General features: G+C 37.4%; 1 protein-coding gene across 1 annotated transcript; it reads left to right on the forward strand.

Annotated features, from left to right (window-relative positions):
* Window positions 1–1,780: 1,780 nt before the first annotated feature.
* LOC122134139 lies at window positions 1,781–6,683 on the forward strand. Its single transcript, XM_042731745.1, has 11 exons — window positions 1,781–2,380; window positions 3,024–3,207; window positions 3,418–3,637; window positions 3,748–4,021; window positions 4,115–4,292; window positions 4,414–4,490; window positions 4,597–4,777; window positions 4,935–5,183; window positions 5,277–5,448; window positions 5,852–6,000; window positions 6,181–6,683. Exons 1-11 carry the CDS (start codon window positions 2,108–2,110, stop codon window positions 6,408–6,410), a joined length of 2,187 nt encoding a protein of 728 aa, XP_042587679.1. The 5' UTR covers window positions 1,781–2,107; the 3' UTR covers window positions 6,411–6,683.
* Window positions 6,684–16,715: the final 10,032 nt, after the last annotated feature.

The following is a 16,715-nucleotide window of genomic DNA, read 5'->3' on the forward strand; positions in this document are numbered from 1 at the left end:
TTAAACTTCAGACACAAGATTGAAGGTTCCTTAAATATAAAATGTGTTTCTTTTCACCACGTCTGAATATGGACATGCTTTTAATATATAGTGACGTGACATACAGCGCGCGCGCTTCCAATTTATAATAAATAAATAAATAGGTTGATAAAATGTATAAAACAAAGTAAAAACAAAAGTCTTGAGCTCTGTAAAGATGCTAAAACCCTTTTTTAATTGTTTTTATAGAGTTACCATGGCAACTGCCGACACATCAGCTGCTGGAGAGGAGAGGACTCGTCTGACACTTTCTCTGTTTCTCGTCAGTTATACCTAAAATGGGCTGAAACTAATTCAAACCACTGTTTCAAACACGTTTTGATTTTTCATTGTAAACAAATATTGATAAAAATTGTACTGTGATTTCAGGAGTCTAAAAAACCCTCTAAAACAGAGGGGAAGTTCCAAGAAAATTTCTAATGGGAGCTGCTGACAGATATAGAAAACACAGGTGATCAGAGAAAGCTTATTAAATAACTTCATATTTATGTTTTACAATATATCATCATGCATCTGTAAAATCTAAAAATGTGAATTCTGTTATCTTAAGATTTTTTTGTATGTTTTCCATATTACTATTTTTCTTTTCTGCATTTCACCTATGCTCTAGTTTGTTTCTAATAAAGAGTTGTCAAAAATACGTCACTTTCTGTTTATTGCTACAGTGTGTTTTGAATTTGAGCTCCGTCAAGTTAAATCTTTATCATCTATTTTTTATCGTAAAATCAATTTTATACACCATCATTTTTGTTTCTATAATGTGTGGATATATCCTCTATTGTATTCTACAACAAAAACAATCAGAGTGCCTTGTTATCACTAATTTTATTTTGATTTCCAGAGTCTGCTGTTAGCTTATAGCCCGTTAGGTTGCCGCTAATCTCGCTTACATTGCTAATACTCTATTCACACACATTACCATTGTTTTACTCACTGTTACTTGCATCAATGGCGGATGTGTGTCTACCTTTGAGTGCAGCTCGAGCTGGAGGCCGAGGAGAAGCAGATCCGTGACCTCGTGGAGAAGCAGGCTCAGCTGAGAGCGGAGAGCCATGCTGGAAACATTCAGGGGTTGACGCTCATAAGTCCGGGGTAAGTATACAGCACACTGCTAACTCTCCCACCACCTCTACTCTGTGTGGTTCTCTGCACAGGCCCGGTGTACCCAGGACGTGATCTTCCCAGATGTCCTTCACCCCGTGCCACAGCGTAAGACATGAGCCAGGCCCTGGGTGACGACTTCTCTTCCTCCTCTGCCTCCGGTTTTCGGGATCTCCACCCGGAAACTGATTTGCCCCACTTCGTGAGATGGAACACGACGCTGTAATCATCGGAGACTCCATTGTCCGGCACGTTCGTGCTATGTTAGCTGAAGGTAATGTGCACACTCACTGTTTCCCTGTTGCTCGTGTTCTTGATATTTCTGCACAGATACCTAGGGGCTGGGTATTGTTCAAAATCTTTCGATCCGGTGCCAATTTCGATACCTCAGTTTCGATACCTGTTCCTAACGATACTTTTTTCATACCAATTTTATGAAATCCATTTTAACAATATGAGTGAACACATTACCTCACATTACCTTTGGTTTTATTTTTTCAGTTTGACTCATGCTCCTTAGCCAGTGCACAAACGAACAAAAAATGTTTTATAAAGAGCTCATGCTCACCAAAGCTGAATTTATTTTAATAAAAAATATAGTAAAACTTGTAATATTGTGAAATAGTATTACAATTTAAAGGGGTGGTAAAACACGATTTCACTTTTCTAACTTTAGCTAGTGTGTAATGTTCCTGTTTGAGCATAAACAACACCTGCAAAGTAACAACATTCAAAGTTTTAAGCAAAGGGAGATATTTGCTTTTAAAAAAATCAATTTCTAAGGACTACAGCAAACGGCCGGTAGGGACTACACGACATTCCTCCAGGGTTGCTGACGTCACTAAGCCCAATATTTACATAAACCCCTCCTCCGAGAATATTAAATAAGGGGGGGCGAGGCCATTTTATATTGCTGTGGAGAAGAGTTGTTGTGGTGTAGTTAGTAGGCTGGAGTGTCGTTGCCGCGATGCCGACGAAACGCTGTTATTTTCATCCGGATTGCAGGTCCACTTTGTTCAGCCTTCCTAAGGACGGGGAAGTTAGGGATCAATGGTTAAAATTTATTTTTAACTCGGTCCCTCATAATTATTACCCAAATCTCGCTCTCTGTGCTGCACATTTTACGGAGGAAAGCTTCCACAATATTCGCGAGTTCAATGCAGGATTTGCACAACGGCTTGTCCTGAAAGATGGAGCAGTTCCAACTTTAAAAACAGAAGCTGTTTACGGGCCACAACCTGTAAGTATGATTTATTTTTCGTCCTTGTGTTTTACTGTGATAGTTTGTATTGTTAATTGTACGTTGTAGCAAGAAAGTGAACAAATGACAACGCTGTTTGACTCTGCAAACCCGTTTGTTAAATGCTCATTCATACTTAACGTTATCCGACAAACACCTAACCTTACAAACTTTTTTTTTTTTTAATTTCAACAGCGAACTTGGAATTAGTGTATATTATTCTTTGATTGGAGCTTTTATGTATTGTTTATCTACATGTTTGTTTTTCTGCAGGCATGCTAAACATGGTTCTGTGTTTGATTTGTCTACTGTAGTAAAGCCAATGTTTAGTGTTCGTTTTGGGTTAATAGTTCTTGCGACAGATATTTGGCTATTATCGTTCTAAAAATACAAAAGTAACTGTTCCATTCAGTAGCGATTACTATAGATCCGCAGTCTTTAAAAAAAAAATTAAAAAAATCTCTTTGAGGACTGTAATATAATTTGTTAGAACAATTATATGAAATTCTTGCTTATGAAGCTTTTTTTTGTGGTCTAATGATTATTATCAAGTAATTCATTTTTTTCCACTCTTTTACATGTCAAATGTATGTTTTAAGCTGTAATTTGATCATTGATTACATATTGTCATTATTTCTTACAGACAACATCTCAGCAGGGTTCGAGTTCCCAAGAGTTCCCCACTACATCTACACTTCATGAAGTTGGATGTCAGTCAGACCCTATAGAGACTAAAACTGTAGCCACAGAGATAAAGCCAAAGATGCGATCAGTGGGCACACAACTTTCATTGGGTACACTGAGCAATTTCCACTTAAGGAGCAAAGGTATTAAATACAGACATTAAAGGTTTATGTGTTACTTTATCATATGCAGTACTAGTACATATTGTTTTTTTTTATTATAATTGTTATACCGGCTACTGAAAATTATGTGTATTAGAAAGTGGCTTATGTTTCTCACTGTAAAAAAAAAATGTAATAGCATGACAGATGGTTATGAGTAATTGTATTTTTTCCTTTTTTTTGTACTTTTAGGCATTCAGGCAACATATTATGGTCATGATGTGGGCACCCAAACAACTGACATGTTTCCTGATGTGCAGCTGTCTTCAACACCAGTAAGGGGCTCAGTCTTCAGGCCCAGTAAGAGACCTCGTCTGGTGTTAGATGAGGAAGAAGAATCAGAATTAAATGTCGAACCCAATGATTCCACATATAACCCAGATTCTGTTGTCACTGAAGAATCAGAATTGGCGTAAGATATAAATACATATTTACACACATTTTTACCAATAAATTTGTGTTTAAAAATATATATAACATGAAAGCAACTTACTAATATTTATTCTTTTTATATTGCCTTAGGATAGATCCACAACCCGACCACAGCGATAACAAATACATTGTTTTTGAAAGCTGTCTTCGAGAGCTGTTTGTGTCCTGTCCAGTTTGGAAGACAAAGTGTGTTGTCCAGAGCAGACGAAGGTGGACTTTTGTTGCATTCACCCAGCTTTGTGAAAAGTGTAACTACCACAGACAGTGGCAGAGCCAGCCCATTGTAGGGAGTACCCCACTTGGAAACCTGCTATTGTCTGCTGCAACGTATTTTACCGGTGGATCTTTTAAACAACTAGAGGAGGTATTACAATTACAATAAAATTCACAAAAAAGTATTTAGATTTTCAAAGCAATTAAGCACCATATCAATGTTATTTGATTTCTATGTTAATAGATTTTCAAGGCCATGAAGCTCCAGATGATGCATTTTGTAACTTTTAGGATTCATGCCAGGAATTTCATTGAGCCTACCATAATACACAAGTGGAACCAAGATCAACTGAATCTTATAAGACAGCTGCAAGAGGGAGGAAATGTTGCTGTGGCTGGAGATATGCGTGCTGACACGCCAGGTACATTTAAAGTATATAAAAAAATTCACGCTGTTTATTTTATAGTCTTTGAGTTTTCCTAAAATATTATGATCCTGATGTTCTCAGTTATGTTCTAATATATGATTGATGTTTACAATAGGACACTCAGCCAAATTTGGCAGCTACACCATTATGCACATGGAAACCAACAAAATTCTGGATCTTCAACTAGTTCAGGTTAGTAATTCCTAAGCATTTTTTTTTTTTTAAAAAATTGTTACACTTTCTTTAATCTGTTATTGTTTATACTCTTTCATTTGAAATGTTGTGTACCCAACAACAGAGCAACGAGGTTGGTGGCAGTTATCATATGGAAAAGGAAGGATTGAAGCGTTGTCTCGATAAGCTGGAGTCTAATGGTTTAGCTGTTGACTACATAGTCACCGATCGCCATCCGCAGATTCAGAAGTACCTGAGGGACCGCAATATCACTCAGTTCTATGACGTGTGGCACTTTGAGAAAGGTAATTAATTATCTTTGTATTATTAATCAAATACATAGTTGATTCTTGTTAAATTAATTGTGTTTAACTGTTCAACCTAACTTGTAAATTTTTATTTTTGGGGTAATTTGATTATCTTGAAATAATGATTGTACAACAAAGCATTTACTTTGTAAAGGTTTATCTAAGAAACTTGACAAACTTTCAAAAATGAAGGACTGCGAGGTGCTGAAAAAATGGTTGCACAGCATCAAAAACCATGTTTACTGGAGTGCGATTTCCTCTGAGTCTGGGCCAGAAAAGGTGGCGAAGTGGAATTCACTGCAGAACCACATACAAAATGTACATGTTCATGATAATCACCTCTTCCCCAAGTGTGAACACCCAGACAAAGTTTCCAGGGATCCAAAAAAATGGTTCCAACCAGGTATGACTGTATAGAGAGACAAATGACAATAAAATGACAGTAAACTGGTAAAATTGAGATTTTCTACATATTATTTTATCTGTTTGGTTACAGGATCAATAGCGCTCCATAAAGTGGAAAAGCTATTATACAACAAGAGAGTTCTCAAGGATATAGAAAAGCTCAGCCACCACTTTCAGACATCATCACTGGAGGCGTTCCACAGTCTGATTTTGTGTTTTGCCCCAAAGAATGTGATTTTCCCTTTCATTGGAATGTTGTGCAGGTAATAATCTTTGACATATTCAGTGATATTTATAAACATTGTTTCTAACAATTGTTATGGAAATGTTTTTTTTATTCATTATTTTATTAATATTAATGATATTTCCCTATAATAAATAATGTTCTTTCCTAATAAGGCAGAAAAAGGTTCAATAGGTTAGGAGCCTTGCCTGTTGCCCTATGTTATCTATGTTATGAGTAGCAGAGATATAAAGAGGTAGAAAGCCTCCCATCTTGGCGAGCACTCTCACATTCTCTTGACTCACTGTGCGACTGTGAGCCTTTCTTGCAAGAAAGAAACCATTATAATTGATTGAACATTTGTCTCTTATTCTGAATTGTTTGTTTGTCACAATACAGTCTACTAATCATTTTATATTTTATGGATTGTGCAATGATTACAGGCTGTATCTTGCAGCGATGCACTATAATGAAAATGCTAACCGTGAGCAGGCAACAACAACTGAAGGACAGGCTGTGTATAAGTTCATTTTTCCAAAGTCCAAAAAAGGGGAATGCACAGCAAAGCCAGTGAAAATAGAACCAACATACAGTAAGTTGTAAAATATGTTTTATTAACAATAATATAAAAAAAACCTGTAATAAAATAAATATAAGCTTACAAAAAATATTTATAAATATTACACAAATGTTAATTATAAAACAAAGGATCGATTATTTATCAGTAATTATGTAAAACCATATAGTGACTCAGTATTCTGTTTTGTTACAGACTATGTCGATGACCTTATGAGCCTTCTGATACATAAAGTCTTCGTGGACCCCAAGCCATATGCGGAAGAGCTGCACGCAATCCCCATTCCACCTTCTCTGTCATCACAGTTTGAAAAACCCTCCAAAGAAGAGGTGATTGCCCACCGTGTGTCACGATTCAGTCGAGGGGTGGCCGGAACCCAACATACTGTCCTGCTGGATCAGGAAACTGTAGGCGGATCCGGTTAACAACACATGATGGGATGACAACCCTCACACTACGTCCTAGGTAGCCCCAGCACCAGATGACAAAGCTGCGATAGGCCAGATAACGGAAACGCCTATAGCAGGAATAGAAAACCTCAATATTGTATATAAAACCAGTGGTATATTGGAAACATGTGTATGTGATGTGAAAATATGTTTGATAAAAATTGATATTTTGATAGTTTTTGTCTTTGAATAACATGTCTTGTGTAAATCTATTTTGTATCTGTTGTCTTTTACTTATATTATTTTACACAACATAATTTCAGAAAATTTAATAAATACTTACTCCTCTTCATTTCGGCGTCTCACTGGTCCATAGTCGGCTCTGTAAATATTATTGATATTTTGTAAAGTATATGGATTTAAGCAGTTTGGTTCAAAACCTGGATGCTCAACCATACATGTTGGAGGGTCTGGAACCTCCATCATTCGTTTTACAACCTAAACAGTAATGTAAGACAATGAGTACATACTGTACAATTAACCCATGTTCGCCTTTTAAATATGAAAAAAAGGATTATACAGAACTATTAACACGTTATTCATAATATTGGTACTAGCTTATTACACTACCTTCTGTATTTCTTTGCAGCAGATGTTTTCCTCTTCAGTTGGCATTTTTACACAGTTATTACATCAACAACAACAACAAAAAAACATACCATTCTGAAACGTCGTTTAACAGTCGTTCTTGAACAGGTTCTGCTCGATCATCTTCACTAAAATTTTCTGGGTCCGATTCGGGCTCAAATTGGTATGGTTTTATTGACGCCATTGTTTCTAATACCACCAAAGCACTGACTACTGGTAAAGGTAAGGGGCGTGACATTTCCGAACAACATGCACTAGTCAGTTAGCGAATCACAACACACTCGGCCAGCTAACCAATCTGAGCCCATTGCTATTTTTGAGGGACTGGCTTCACAGAACCCGGAAACCATCAGACCGTTTTACAAGGAGGGACAGAGCAGTGTAGAATAAAGGTAAAATATATGAAAAATAATGCAATTTTTTAAAAAACGAAGCATTAACACATGTTACAGTGCACCCCACAAACACAATCAAGCCTTCGAAAAAACGTGTTTTACCACCCCTTTAAAATCGTATTTGAATATATTTCAAAATGTAATTTATTCCTGTGATGTCAAAGCTGATTTTTCAAAATCATTACTTCAGTGTCACATGACCCTTCAGAAATATCAAAACAGTTCGCTGCTTAATATTTTGGAAACTATGATACATTTTTTTCATGATTCTTTGATGAATAAAAAATTAAAAAGAACAGCATTTATTTAAAAACAAAATATTTTGTAACGTAACATGTTTTAATATCACCTTTGATAACTTTAATGCATCCTTACTTAAAAAAAAATCTGACTAACCAACACATTTTTGAACGGCAGTGTACATTCAGTAGTTATTATTTATTGCAATATAAACACTGTCAGAGTGATCAACAAGGTATCTCTTCATTTACCAGTCGAAGACGGAGCAACTTTCTGCTCTTAAGTTTACTCCGTGCACTACCAAGGTCTTCATCATATTTGTCGTGGCACTGGTCTTTGCAGCAATTATTTTACCGCAAATACTGCATCGCGCTCTTGGCGTCGAGCCTGGAGAAATTTACCCACACTTTTGATCGACTTTTCCACATCTTTAAGGTATTATGTGTGTGTGCTCGCGTCTCATATAAGTATGCGCGTGGAGAGTTTGTGCGTGCGCGCACCTCATATGAGTGTATGTGCGCGGAGAATTCCGCGCGTCTCGTGTGTGTAGAGTTTGTGTGTGTGTGAGTGAGTTTATGTGTGTTGTTGTGCATTTCATATGTACTTGTTTGAGCACTGACGTTGACGAATTAACTCCTTAGGTATCGAAATCTGGAACTGAACAACATGTCATTTTTCGATACTCGATAGTATCGAGGCAATTCGGTTGGTACCTAAAAAGTATCGAACTCGGTACCCAGCCCTACAGATACCTGCGATCCTGAAGAGTGAAGAGAGCATCGGAGCGGTCGTGCTTCCCACCGGGGTTAAAGACACCACGCAGCGGCAGACGGAGACACTAAAGAGGGACTTCAGGAGCCTGATCGAGACGGTGCGCAGCGTGATGTCCGTGGCGATGATCATCGTGTCAGGACCGCTTACCATGTATAGACGAGGACACGAAAGGTTCAGTAGTCTTTTTGCTTTAAATGAATAGTTATTGTCATGGTGTAAAGAACAGAAACTGCTCTTTGTTAATAATTGGAATCTTTTCTGGGAGATTCCAGAAAATCTCCCAGAAAAGGCTTTTTAGTGCTGATGGCCTGCACCCCAGCAGAGTCGGAGCAGAACTCCTGTTGGACAACATCTCCAGAACGCAATGCTCCATATGACTAGTAAGCCATTTCTCAAATAACTGCTATGATGGTTTTTGTTCTACCCACTTAAATAGAAGTGCTTGTGCTGTCCAATCAATAAAGACTGTATCTGTTCCAGTGTTAATTTTGGCAGGCATTTTTGATTTAGCATTAGTCTTTATCTTGAGATGAAAATGCTTAATAGTCATATTAACATGAGTCTTTCATAATTCTATCATAGTTTTAGTCTAGTTTTAGTCGATGAAAAGTCATTGCATTTTTTCAACTTTGTCATTACTTTTAGTCAAACTGCAGTTACCAACATTTATTTTGGTAGCTATTTTATATGTAGTCTTCAAACAAAAATAGTAATTAATTCTCTCTTTAGACCATATTAATTAAGCTTATGAGAAATTTGAATCAAGGATTGAATTTGGAAAAACTTGAATAAATGATAACAATTTTCATTTTTGGGTGAACTATCCTTTTAACAGTAGTGAAAAGGGAACAACTTATAGAAAATTATAGTTGTTCATATATAATATATACAATTTATAATTTTTGAAAGAAGCAGAATAAGACAATAAGACAAATACAAAAGAGATACAAATTAAACTCATTTTTCAGATACAGTAGGTTTACTTTACATATTAATTTAACATCTTTTGTTGGTTAACATTAATGACTCGGATAGGTACTTTATTAGGAAAGTGATAAAAAGTGATGTGACGTGGCCAAGTATGGTGACCCATACTCAGAATTCGTGCTCTGCATTTATCCCATCCAAAGTGCACAAACACAGCAGTGAACACACACACACACTGTGAACAAACACCCGGAGCAGCCATTTTTTGCTGCGGCGCCCAGGGAGCAGTTGGGGCATCGGTGCCTTGCTCAAGGGCACCTCAGTCGTGGTATTGAAGGTGGGAGAAAGCGCTGTACATTCACTCCCCATACCTACAATCCCTGCCGATATGAGAGTCGAACCCGCAACCTTTTTGGGTGATGAGTCCAACTCTCTAACCATTAGGCTCGACTTCCCCAAATGTGCTTGAATGCTGTTCCTTTAAGACGGAAGGCATGCATGTAATGCTAACACACGTAGTAGTAGGCTGTGTACATTCTATAGTCGTTATTTCAAACCGGACTTTTATTTTGACGGGTTGCCATGAATACATTTATAGTTCTGTGTATGTGATATGACGTTAGTTTTACTCAAATCAAATGGTTAAATGCTCATGAAGTTACTCTCAGAGCAGCTCTGGAGATGTTGTTCATTTGTTTATATCCTCATTTATTGAGACGGCAGACACTGAAATCACCACGAGCGTCAAACACGCTTCAGTGCGTGTGTACGTGCGTGTGTGTGTGTAAACTGCGAGCCAGCGCAATTCATTAACAGAGACAGGCAAAACATGCAGGATTCATATTTAAATCGACTTTTGCGGCTTTATATTTACAGGTTCTAGTCCATATCGTGATTTGATTTAAGTGGAATGACTTACTTTTATTTAATTAATTCAAAATTTGAGAATTCCGTGACATTCCGCGTTAAACTGTGAATTCTGTTTTAATGACTGGATAAAGACTTCACTGCATAATTTTCCTGCTTATCATGCGGCCACTTGCCTGATGTGTACATAATATCTTACATACCTTACATTACATACCACTGGTGAAAGGGCCAGTGTAATGCAAATATATCTGAAAGGTCTGCACGAGGATATATAGGGCCGTATACAGATTTCCTAAAAGAATTCGCAGATTTCCTCTCAGACCTATTGGTTACTGTTGATAAAGCACTAATTGTCAGAGATTTTGACATTCACATTGATAATACAAATGATGCATTAGGACATGCATTTACTGACTTAATAAACTTTTTTTGGAGTCAAGCAAAATGTCACCGGGCCCACTCATCGTTTTAATCATGCGCTAGATTTAATTATAGCGCATGGAATCGATCTTACTGATATAGATATCGTACCTCAAAGTGATGATGTTACTGACCACTTCCTTGTATCGTGCATGCTGCATATTACTGATTAACTATATTTCCAAAATACATTTATAACAATCATTGTTAATGTTTGAATTGTATTTCAGGGCAGTTTGTGAAGACAGATAATCAAGAGATGTGACAAACTGTACAGAAGTCAGTTCCAGATCCACCCTCCACACCAGACCTCTTTCTCATATGGATTGCTGTCTACTAGCATATTGTGTTCTCTTCAGACTTCGGTGGATGCAGATATTACTCAGGGACATGAACACTTGAATATTGCAAGAATAGAGAAAGTAAGAATTACTTAAGATTTAAGAGTTTAATGTTAATTGCTTAACCCTTATGCGTGTTGGGGACGTTTTCGTCCACTAGGGGGTAAAGTTGAGTCTTATTTTGGCCACAACTTTCCCTGTGTTTCAGCAAATGCATCAAGGTAAGAGCGCAAAGGTCTCTCTTACACACTCTCTCTCTCTCTCTCTCTCTCTCTCTCTCTCACACACACACACACACAATATAATATGCTGTTATACTCCATATAGCTCCATATACAAGTCAGAAACTAAGCTTTTTTTTGCACAGGCCTATCTAAAGGGTTAATGGTCCCACCTAGTGATCAACAGTAAAAATAACAAATTTTACCTCTTCCCAACAGGGAAAACCACCAACAATCAAGAATCTCACACACACACAAACACTATAATTTGCTGTTATACTCCATTTAACTCCATTTACAAGCCAGAAACTAAGCCTTTTTTTCATAGGCCTATCTAAATGGTTAATGGTGCCACCTAGTGATCAACTGTAAAAACAACAAATTTTACCTCTTCCCAACAGGGAAAACCACCAACCAACAAGAATGCATGATTTTATGGTGTCATGGCTTTGCAATCAAAAAATGTCATTATAATGGAAGTCAATGGGGCAAAAACAGCCACAAACAATAAATGAGGGAGAGAAAAAAATAAAATCTAATGCTGCACAAAAACTAAAAATGCATCAAAGCCAATGTTGTTACTAATCTTTCTTTGACATGCCCAAGAATGTGATAAAAAGTAAAAAAAAAAAAAAAATCCAGCCACAATTACTTTTATATTGAAAATAAGTCATTTTGTTTGTTTTTTTCCCCCCAAATCAGTGACATCATTTATGAACTTGGCAATTAAAGAGTTAAAATATTGGATTTTTTTAAAAACATTTGGTAGTTTAATCAGGACTGAGGTTGAGTAATAGATTTATGCAAAAAAAAAAGAAAAAAAAAATATTTATCTGATACATTTTTACAGCAGTTTAATTGAGTGGATGTTTTCATCCCGGACATAACGAAAGGGTAGTGAATTTGAACAATGCACAAGGGTTAAACATATATATATATATATATATATATATATATATATATATATATATATATATATATATATATTATACTATACATTATACATATATATATACAAATACATCAGGCTTTTTTTTTTCTTTGGTTTCCAAAGCACCTAAAAGCCAATTCACACCACCATACTCCAACAGGCTAAACACAGTTCAAACAAAACAAAATAAGCATGTTTTTTTAAATAGTTTTTTTGGCAGTGTGAACTGGCCATAATGCTGTATAATAGGTGTGAGATTAATTAAACTTGATTTGCTATAATACATCTGTTCATAAGATATTGCATATGATTTTCAATTAATTATTTGTAGTGGTTTGGTTAAGGGTGTGATTAGCTCATGTATTATTGTGGGAGCATGTGATTAGTTGATGAATTGTGTGCATGCTTAATGATGAAACATAAAAATTTAAATGCAATGGGCTGAGTGCCTACTAAGACTTGCATATTTGTGCATAATATTTTGACCCTGGATGCTTACAGAAGGATATAAATATTTAAATATATGTAAATTATTAATATATTTCAATCTATGTGCTTCTGTATGGGCTGAATGCTTTCATTCATATTTCGCTGTATATCCTATGTTTTTATTAATAATTTGGGTGTATTACTGTTCATATTTGTTTGTTAATAAACGAACTGAATTCATTTCAAGTCTGTATTCATCATTCACAGCTGCTGAAACAGCCTTTAAATTAGTTTGGGCATATGAGGACATAAGTTAGGTTAAACTACTGCATGTCTGCCCATAAAAAATAAATAATTATAAAAAATTACCAACTGATTACCAGCACACAACTACCGATCCGCGACGTTTCCATGACGTCGCAGTTACTTACTGGCAATGTCATAAAGTTACGTTGTGGTGACGTATACGCACCTTTCACTTTTCCGGTTGCCACAACGTAACTAGCTACGTCGCCACGACGTAACTTTGGTCACCAGGTTACGTAACAGTTACGTACTATTGTTAGCTGGGAGCCATGTTTGTCACTTTACGGTTCCCTTAAATATTTCCAATGTGGTGTGTGTTTTTGCAGCACATTTCTTTATTTGGTTGTATTGGGAGTATTTGCAGTGCGTTTCTGTTTTTGCAGCGCATTTCTTTATTTGCTCGTGTTGTGAGTATTTGCAGTGTGTGTTGTCAAATTGATAAAGATGTTTTCTTAATTTGCAGGTGTTTTTGTCATTTGCAGTGTGTTTTGCTCTCTTGGCCACCGTAGCAAGTCCTGTTGGGGTATGGGCGTGTTTGTTTTGGTGCTAAAGAATTGGGTCAGGGCAGACGAAGGCTGAAGCATTACTAACCATTACTTTGTACCCACGTTCTCACTACACACTGTTCTGCCACCGACATTTACGTTCTCTGTGTATGTATTTGCTACGACTCCTGACCCCAGGGTCCTATGCGGAGCTGGTAGTTGCCTCAATGGTGCCTGTAGCAGTAACCATAGTGATCATATACAGGTGCATCTCAAAAAATGTGAGTATCATATTTGAGTATTTGAGTACTTCAGGTCATTGTGTATGTTGTTACTGTTCTTGTATAGTGTCTTTTTGTCTTATATACTGTTTCATGCATGCTTGTGATGGAACTACTCATTCATGTAATTTTACCTATATGTAATCTTACCATGTTTAGTATCTATGAATTTGTCTTCTGATGATCTAAATGAGATATTATATGTTGATACCTATGCAACATATTAGAGTTCTAAGAATCCATACTAGTTTGTATATCAACTTCTGATCCAGTTACATATGCAAATTACCAGGCTTTCACACAAAGGGTTGTATAACTCCCCAGTATTTCCAAACTCCCGCTTGGAATTTCAGCCTTTCTCATTGGAGAAGCCCTTCCTAAGAGGCGTGAACCATCTCAGACTTTAAAAAGGCCCACACACAGTTCCGCCTTCTCTTTTCCTTTCTTCTGCTAAGAGTATGTGAGCTAGAACTCTTTTGGACCCCTAAGTCTGCGGCAGGCCTCGTGCCTTGACTTTCCATTCACCAAAGATCGTAGGATCTCAGCTGATGTCTCTTTTAGCTTGTCGGAAACTCAGAAGCGAAGACCAGGAGACTCTTGGGTAATCTTCAGCAGAATTCTTTATTGAGAACGCTCTGCTTAGTGCTACAGTCATCAAAAGTCTAACCAAAGCAGTGATACTTTGGAGTTTATATCCATTTCAAGGGGGGGGGGATACATAGAGGTGGAGACAATTTAAACAAAGCAAGCAAATGGAATCAGGAAAGTGCCAGACACTGGCATTTTCCCAGCCTTGATCTCATAAGCATTACAGTGTCATTTAAATACAGAGGTGCCTGACAGTATCGCCCATACCTTCACATTATCATAGAAACAAAGGCACAGCTGTGCCTTGAGTTTATGGTCAGGAAGAGCAAACAAAAGGTCAATGTCTCAGAAACCTGGGCTGCTTGACTTGATCATCTCAGAATGTCATCATCTTAACCTCAAAATGTAAAAAAGACAATGTACATACTATTACATTGGAACCTAGATTTAACATTTTATAAATTTGTAATACCACAGTCCTCCCGTTGAGAGTTCTAATAACTCTCACATAAAACAAATTTAAACTTTCATAAGTCCATTCTATGGCCTATGTTTGTTAGCATAAGCCCCATCTTGCAGTCATGTAACTTGAAAAGGTTACAGGCACATATAACTTATTCTGTGTCTTGTCCTAGATTTACTTAGGTGTAATAGTTATTTTTAGAACAATAACTGTGGACACATATGACATGGATGATAACATGTCGTGGAAAACTACATGATGACACAGAAAACCATGTAGCATGAGAGTGGAAGTCTTGAAGTCCATGGGCGCCCGAATAGCTGTGAAGTCTGTTTTCTGTAGTCCATTTCCCATGTAGATTCATGCAGATGATTTTTGGTCCTCATGAAGCTTGTTCATGGATGTCTGAGGTGATGCTTTACACCAGGGTGCTGCTTATGGAGATGACATCTCATGCACACATACCTGCAACACAAGAAAACAAAGAAAACAGCAGACCAGCAGTATTCATGCATAGACATTTTTAGACTTCTGTTGATCGTATAGTGGTTTTTAAGTCTGGTGATCGTATAGTGTTTTTCTCAACCTAGTTTTAAGTAATTTGACACCTATGGACCAGTGGGGATAAAACTACTGAAAGGGGAAACCTATGAGGAAGTCTTCGCCACAGGGTTGGCCCCCTAGGCCTGTTGCACATCGGTTCTTTCCTGGGCTCCCCACTGGTCTGTGTGTGTCCTAGTCTGTCCCTGTAATTGGTATGCAAACTTTACTGTGTGACATCTCCGTCTTCCAATGGAACATCAGTCATAACAAAACATCATAACCCAAAGAGAATAGGAGTGACTAGAGTGTGCTGTAATATAGCTTTGAAGGCTGTGAGTGTACTTAACGTTCTCTCAATGAAAGGAAGTGACAGTCACCTTCCTGTAGTTTTATTTACAAAGGATCTTTCATCTTTGTTATACATTACTGGGGTAGCACTCACAGCCCTAACAGTTAACACCTGAGCAAGCTGCTCCAACAGTTAGGTGAAGTGGGGAGGGGCTGCTTCAGAGTGGTAAGTAGACTGAGTAAGAGCTGAGTAAAGCTGTTAATTTCTCTTAATGTCTTCTTGCTTTTCCTACACACTTTCATCCAGTGTCCGGATTTACCACATTAATGACAACTGCCCTCCTTCTTAGGACTTTTACGTTTCTGTCGGTTCTCTGTGTTGACCTGAAAAGATGCTGCTGCAATCTTTACTCTGGCTTTGACATCCGAGTCTCTTTCCCAAGTAGCTAACCTGTCCAAGTTGTTTTGCAAGCTTCCAGTGGACCATGTAAGATCTAAGAATGGTAAAGCAGATCTGTACTCGGCTAAAAGGCCATCAAACCATGTTCGAACTAGTGGTCCTTTATGATCCATTACCTTCTCTGGAGTGTCAGCTATTCCACTGTAAGCTGCAGCTGACTAACAAAACCTTTCAGTGTATTCACTTACAGTTTCATAATTCTTCTGTACACAACTAGTGACCTTTGACCAATTCACTTTTGGTCCAACAATGTTCAATGCTCTCTCAGAACTCCCTCTCTCAATTCATCTTTACTGGCATGTTGTTGTTCAGAAGTAACAGCAGACTCAGAACTCTTGAATTCAGATTCAGTAAGAATTTGTGACATCAGCTGTGTGACTTCTGCTAACGACATGTCATAGAGACGCATTTTGCTGATCAGTGCTCTTCTAAATTCAGTAAAATTTGTGCATGCTGAGGGTAAGCTCTGGGATAGTCTCTCTATGTCTTTAGGTCCTAGAACTTTGGCAACAGTTTGTACTTGGACAACAGAAGAGTTGGCAGGAACACTTTCAGTTCCCTCAATTCTCTGAGATCTTCTCCTAGCTCCACATACCTTCACTGAATTTACAGACACATCAGTTACTGACTGGATGGCTACATCTGTTTCAAAAAATGCTTGTAAGTCAGGATAATTGTTATCAGGCTGACTAACTTCTTCCATATCAGTTTTTGCTGCAGCTTTGTTGCGG

The sequence above is a fragment of the Cyprinus carpio genome, chromosome A3 (assembly GCF_018340385.1).
Source record: "Cyprinus carpio isolate SPL01 chromosome A3, ASM1834038v1, whole genome shotgun sequence".
NCBI classification, from domain to species: domain Eukaryota; kingdom Metazoa; phylum Chordata; class Actinopteri; order Cypriniformes; family Cyprinidae; genus Cyprinus; species Cyprinus carpio.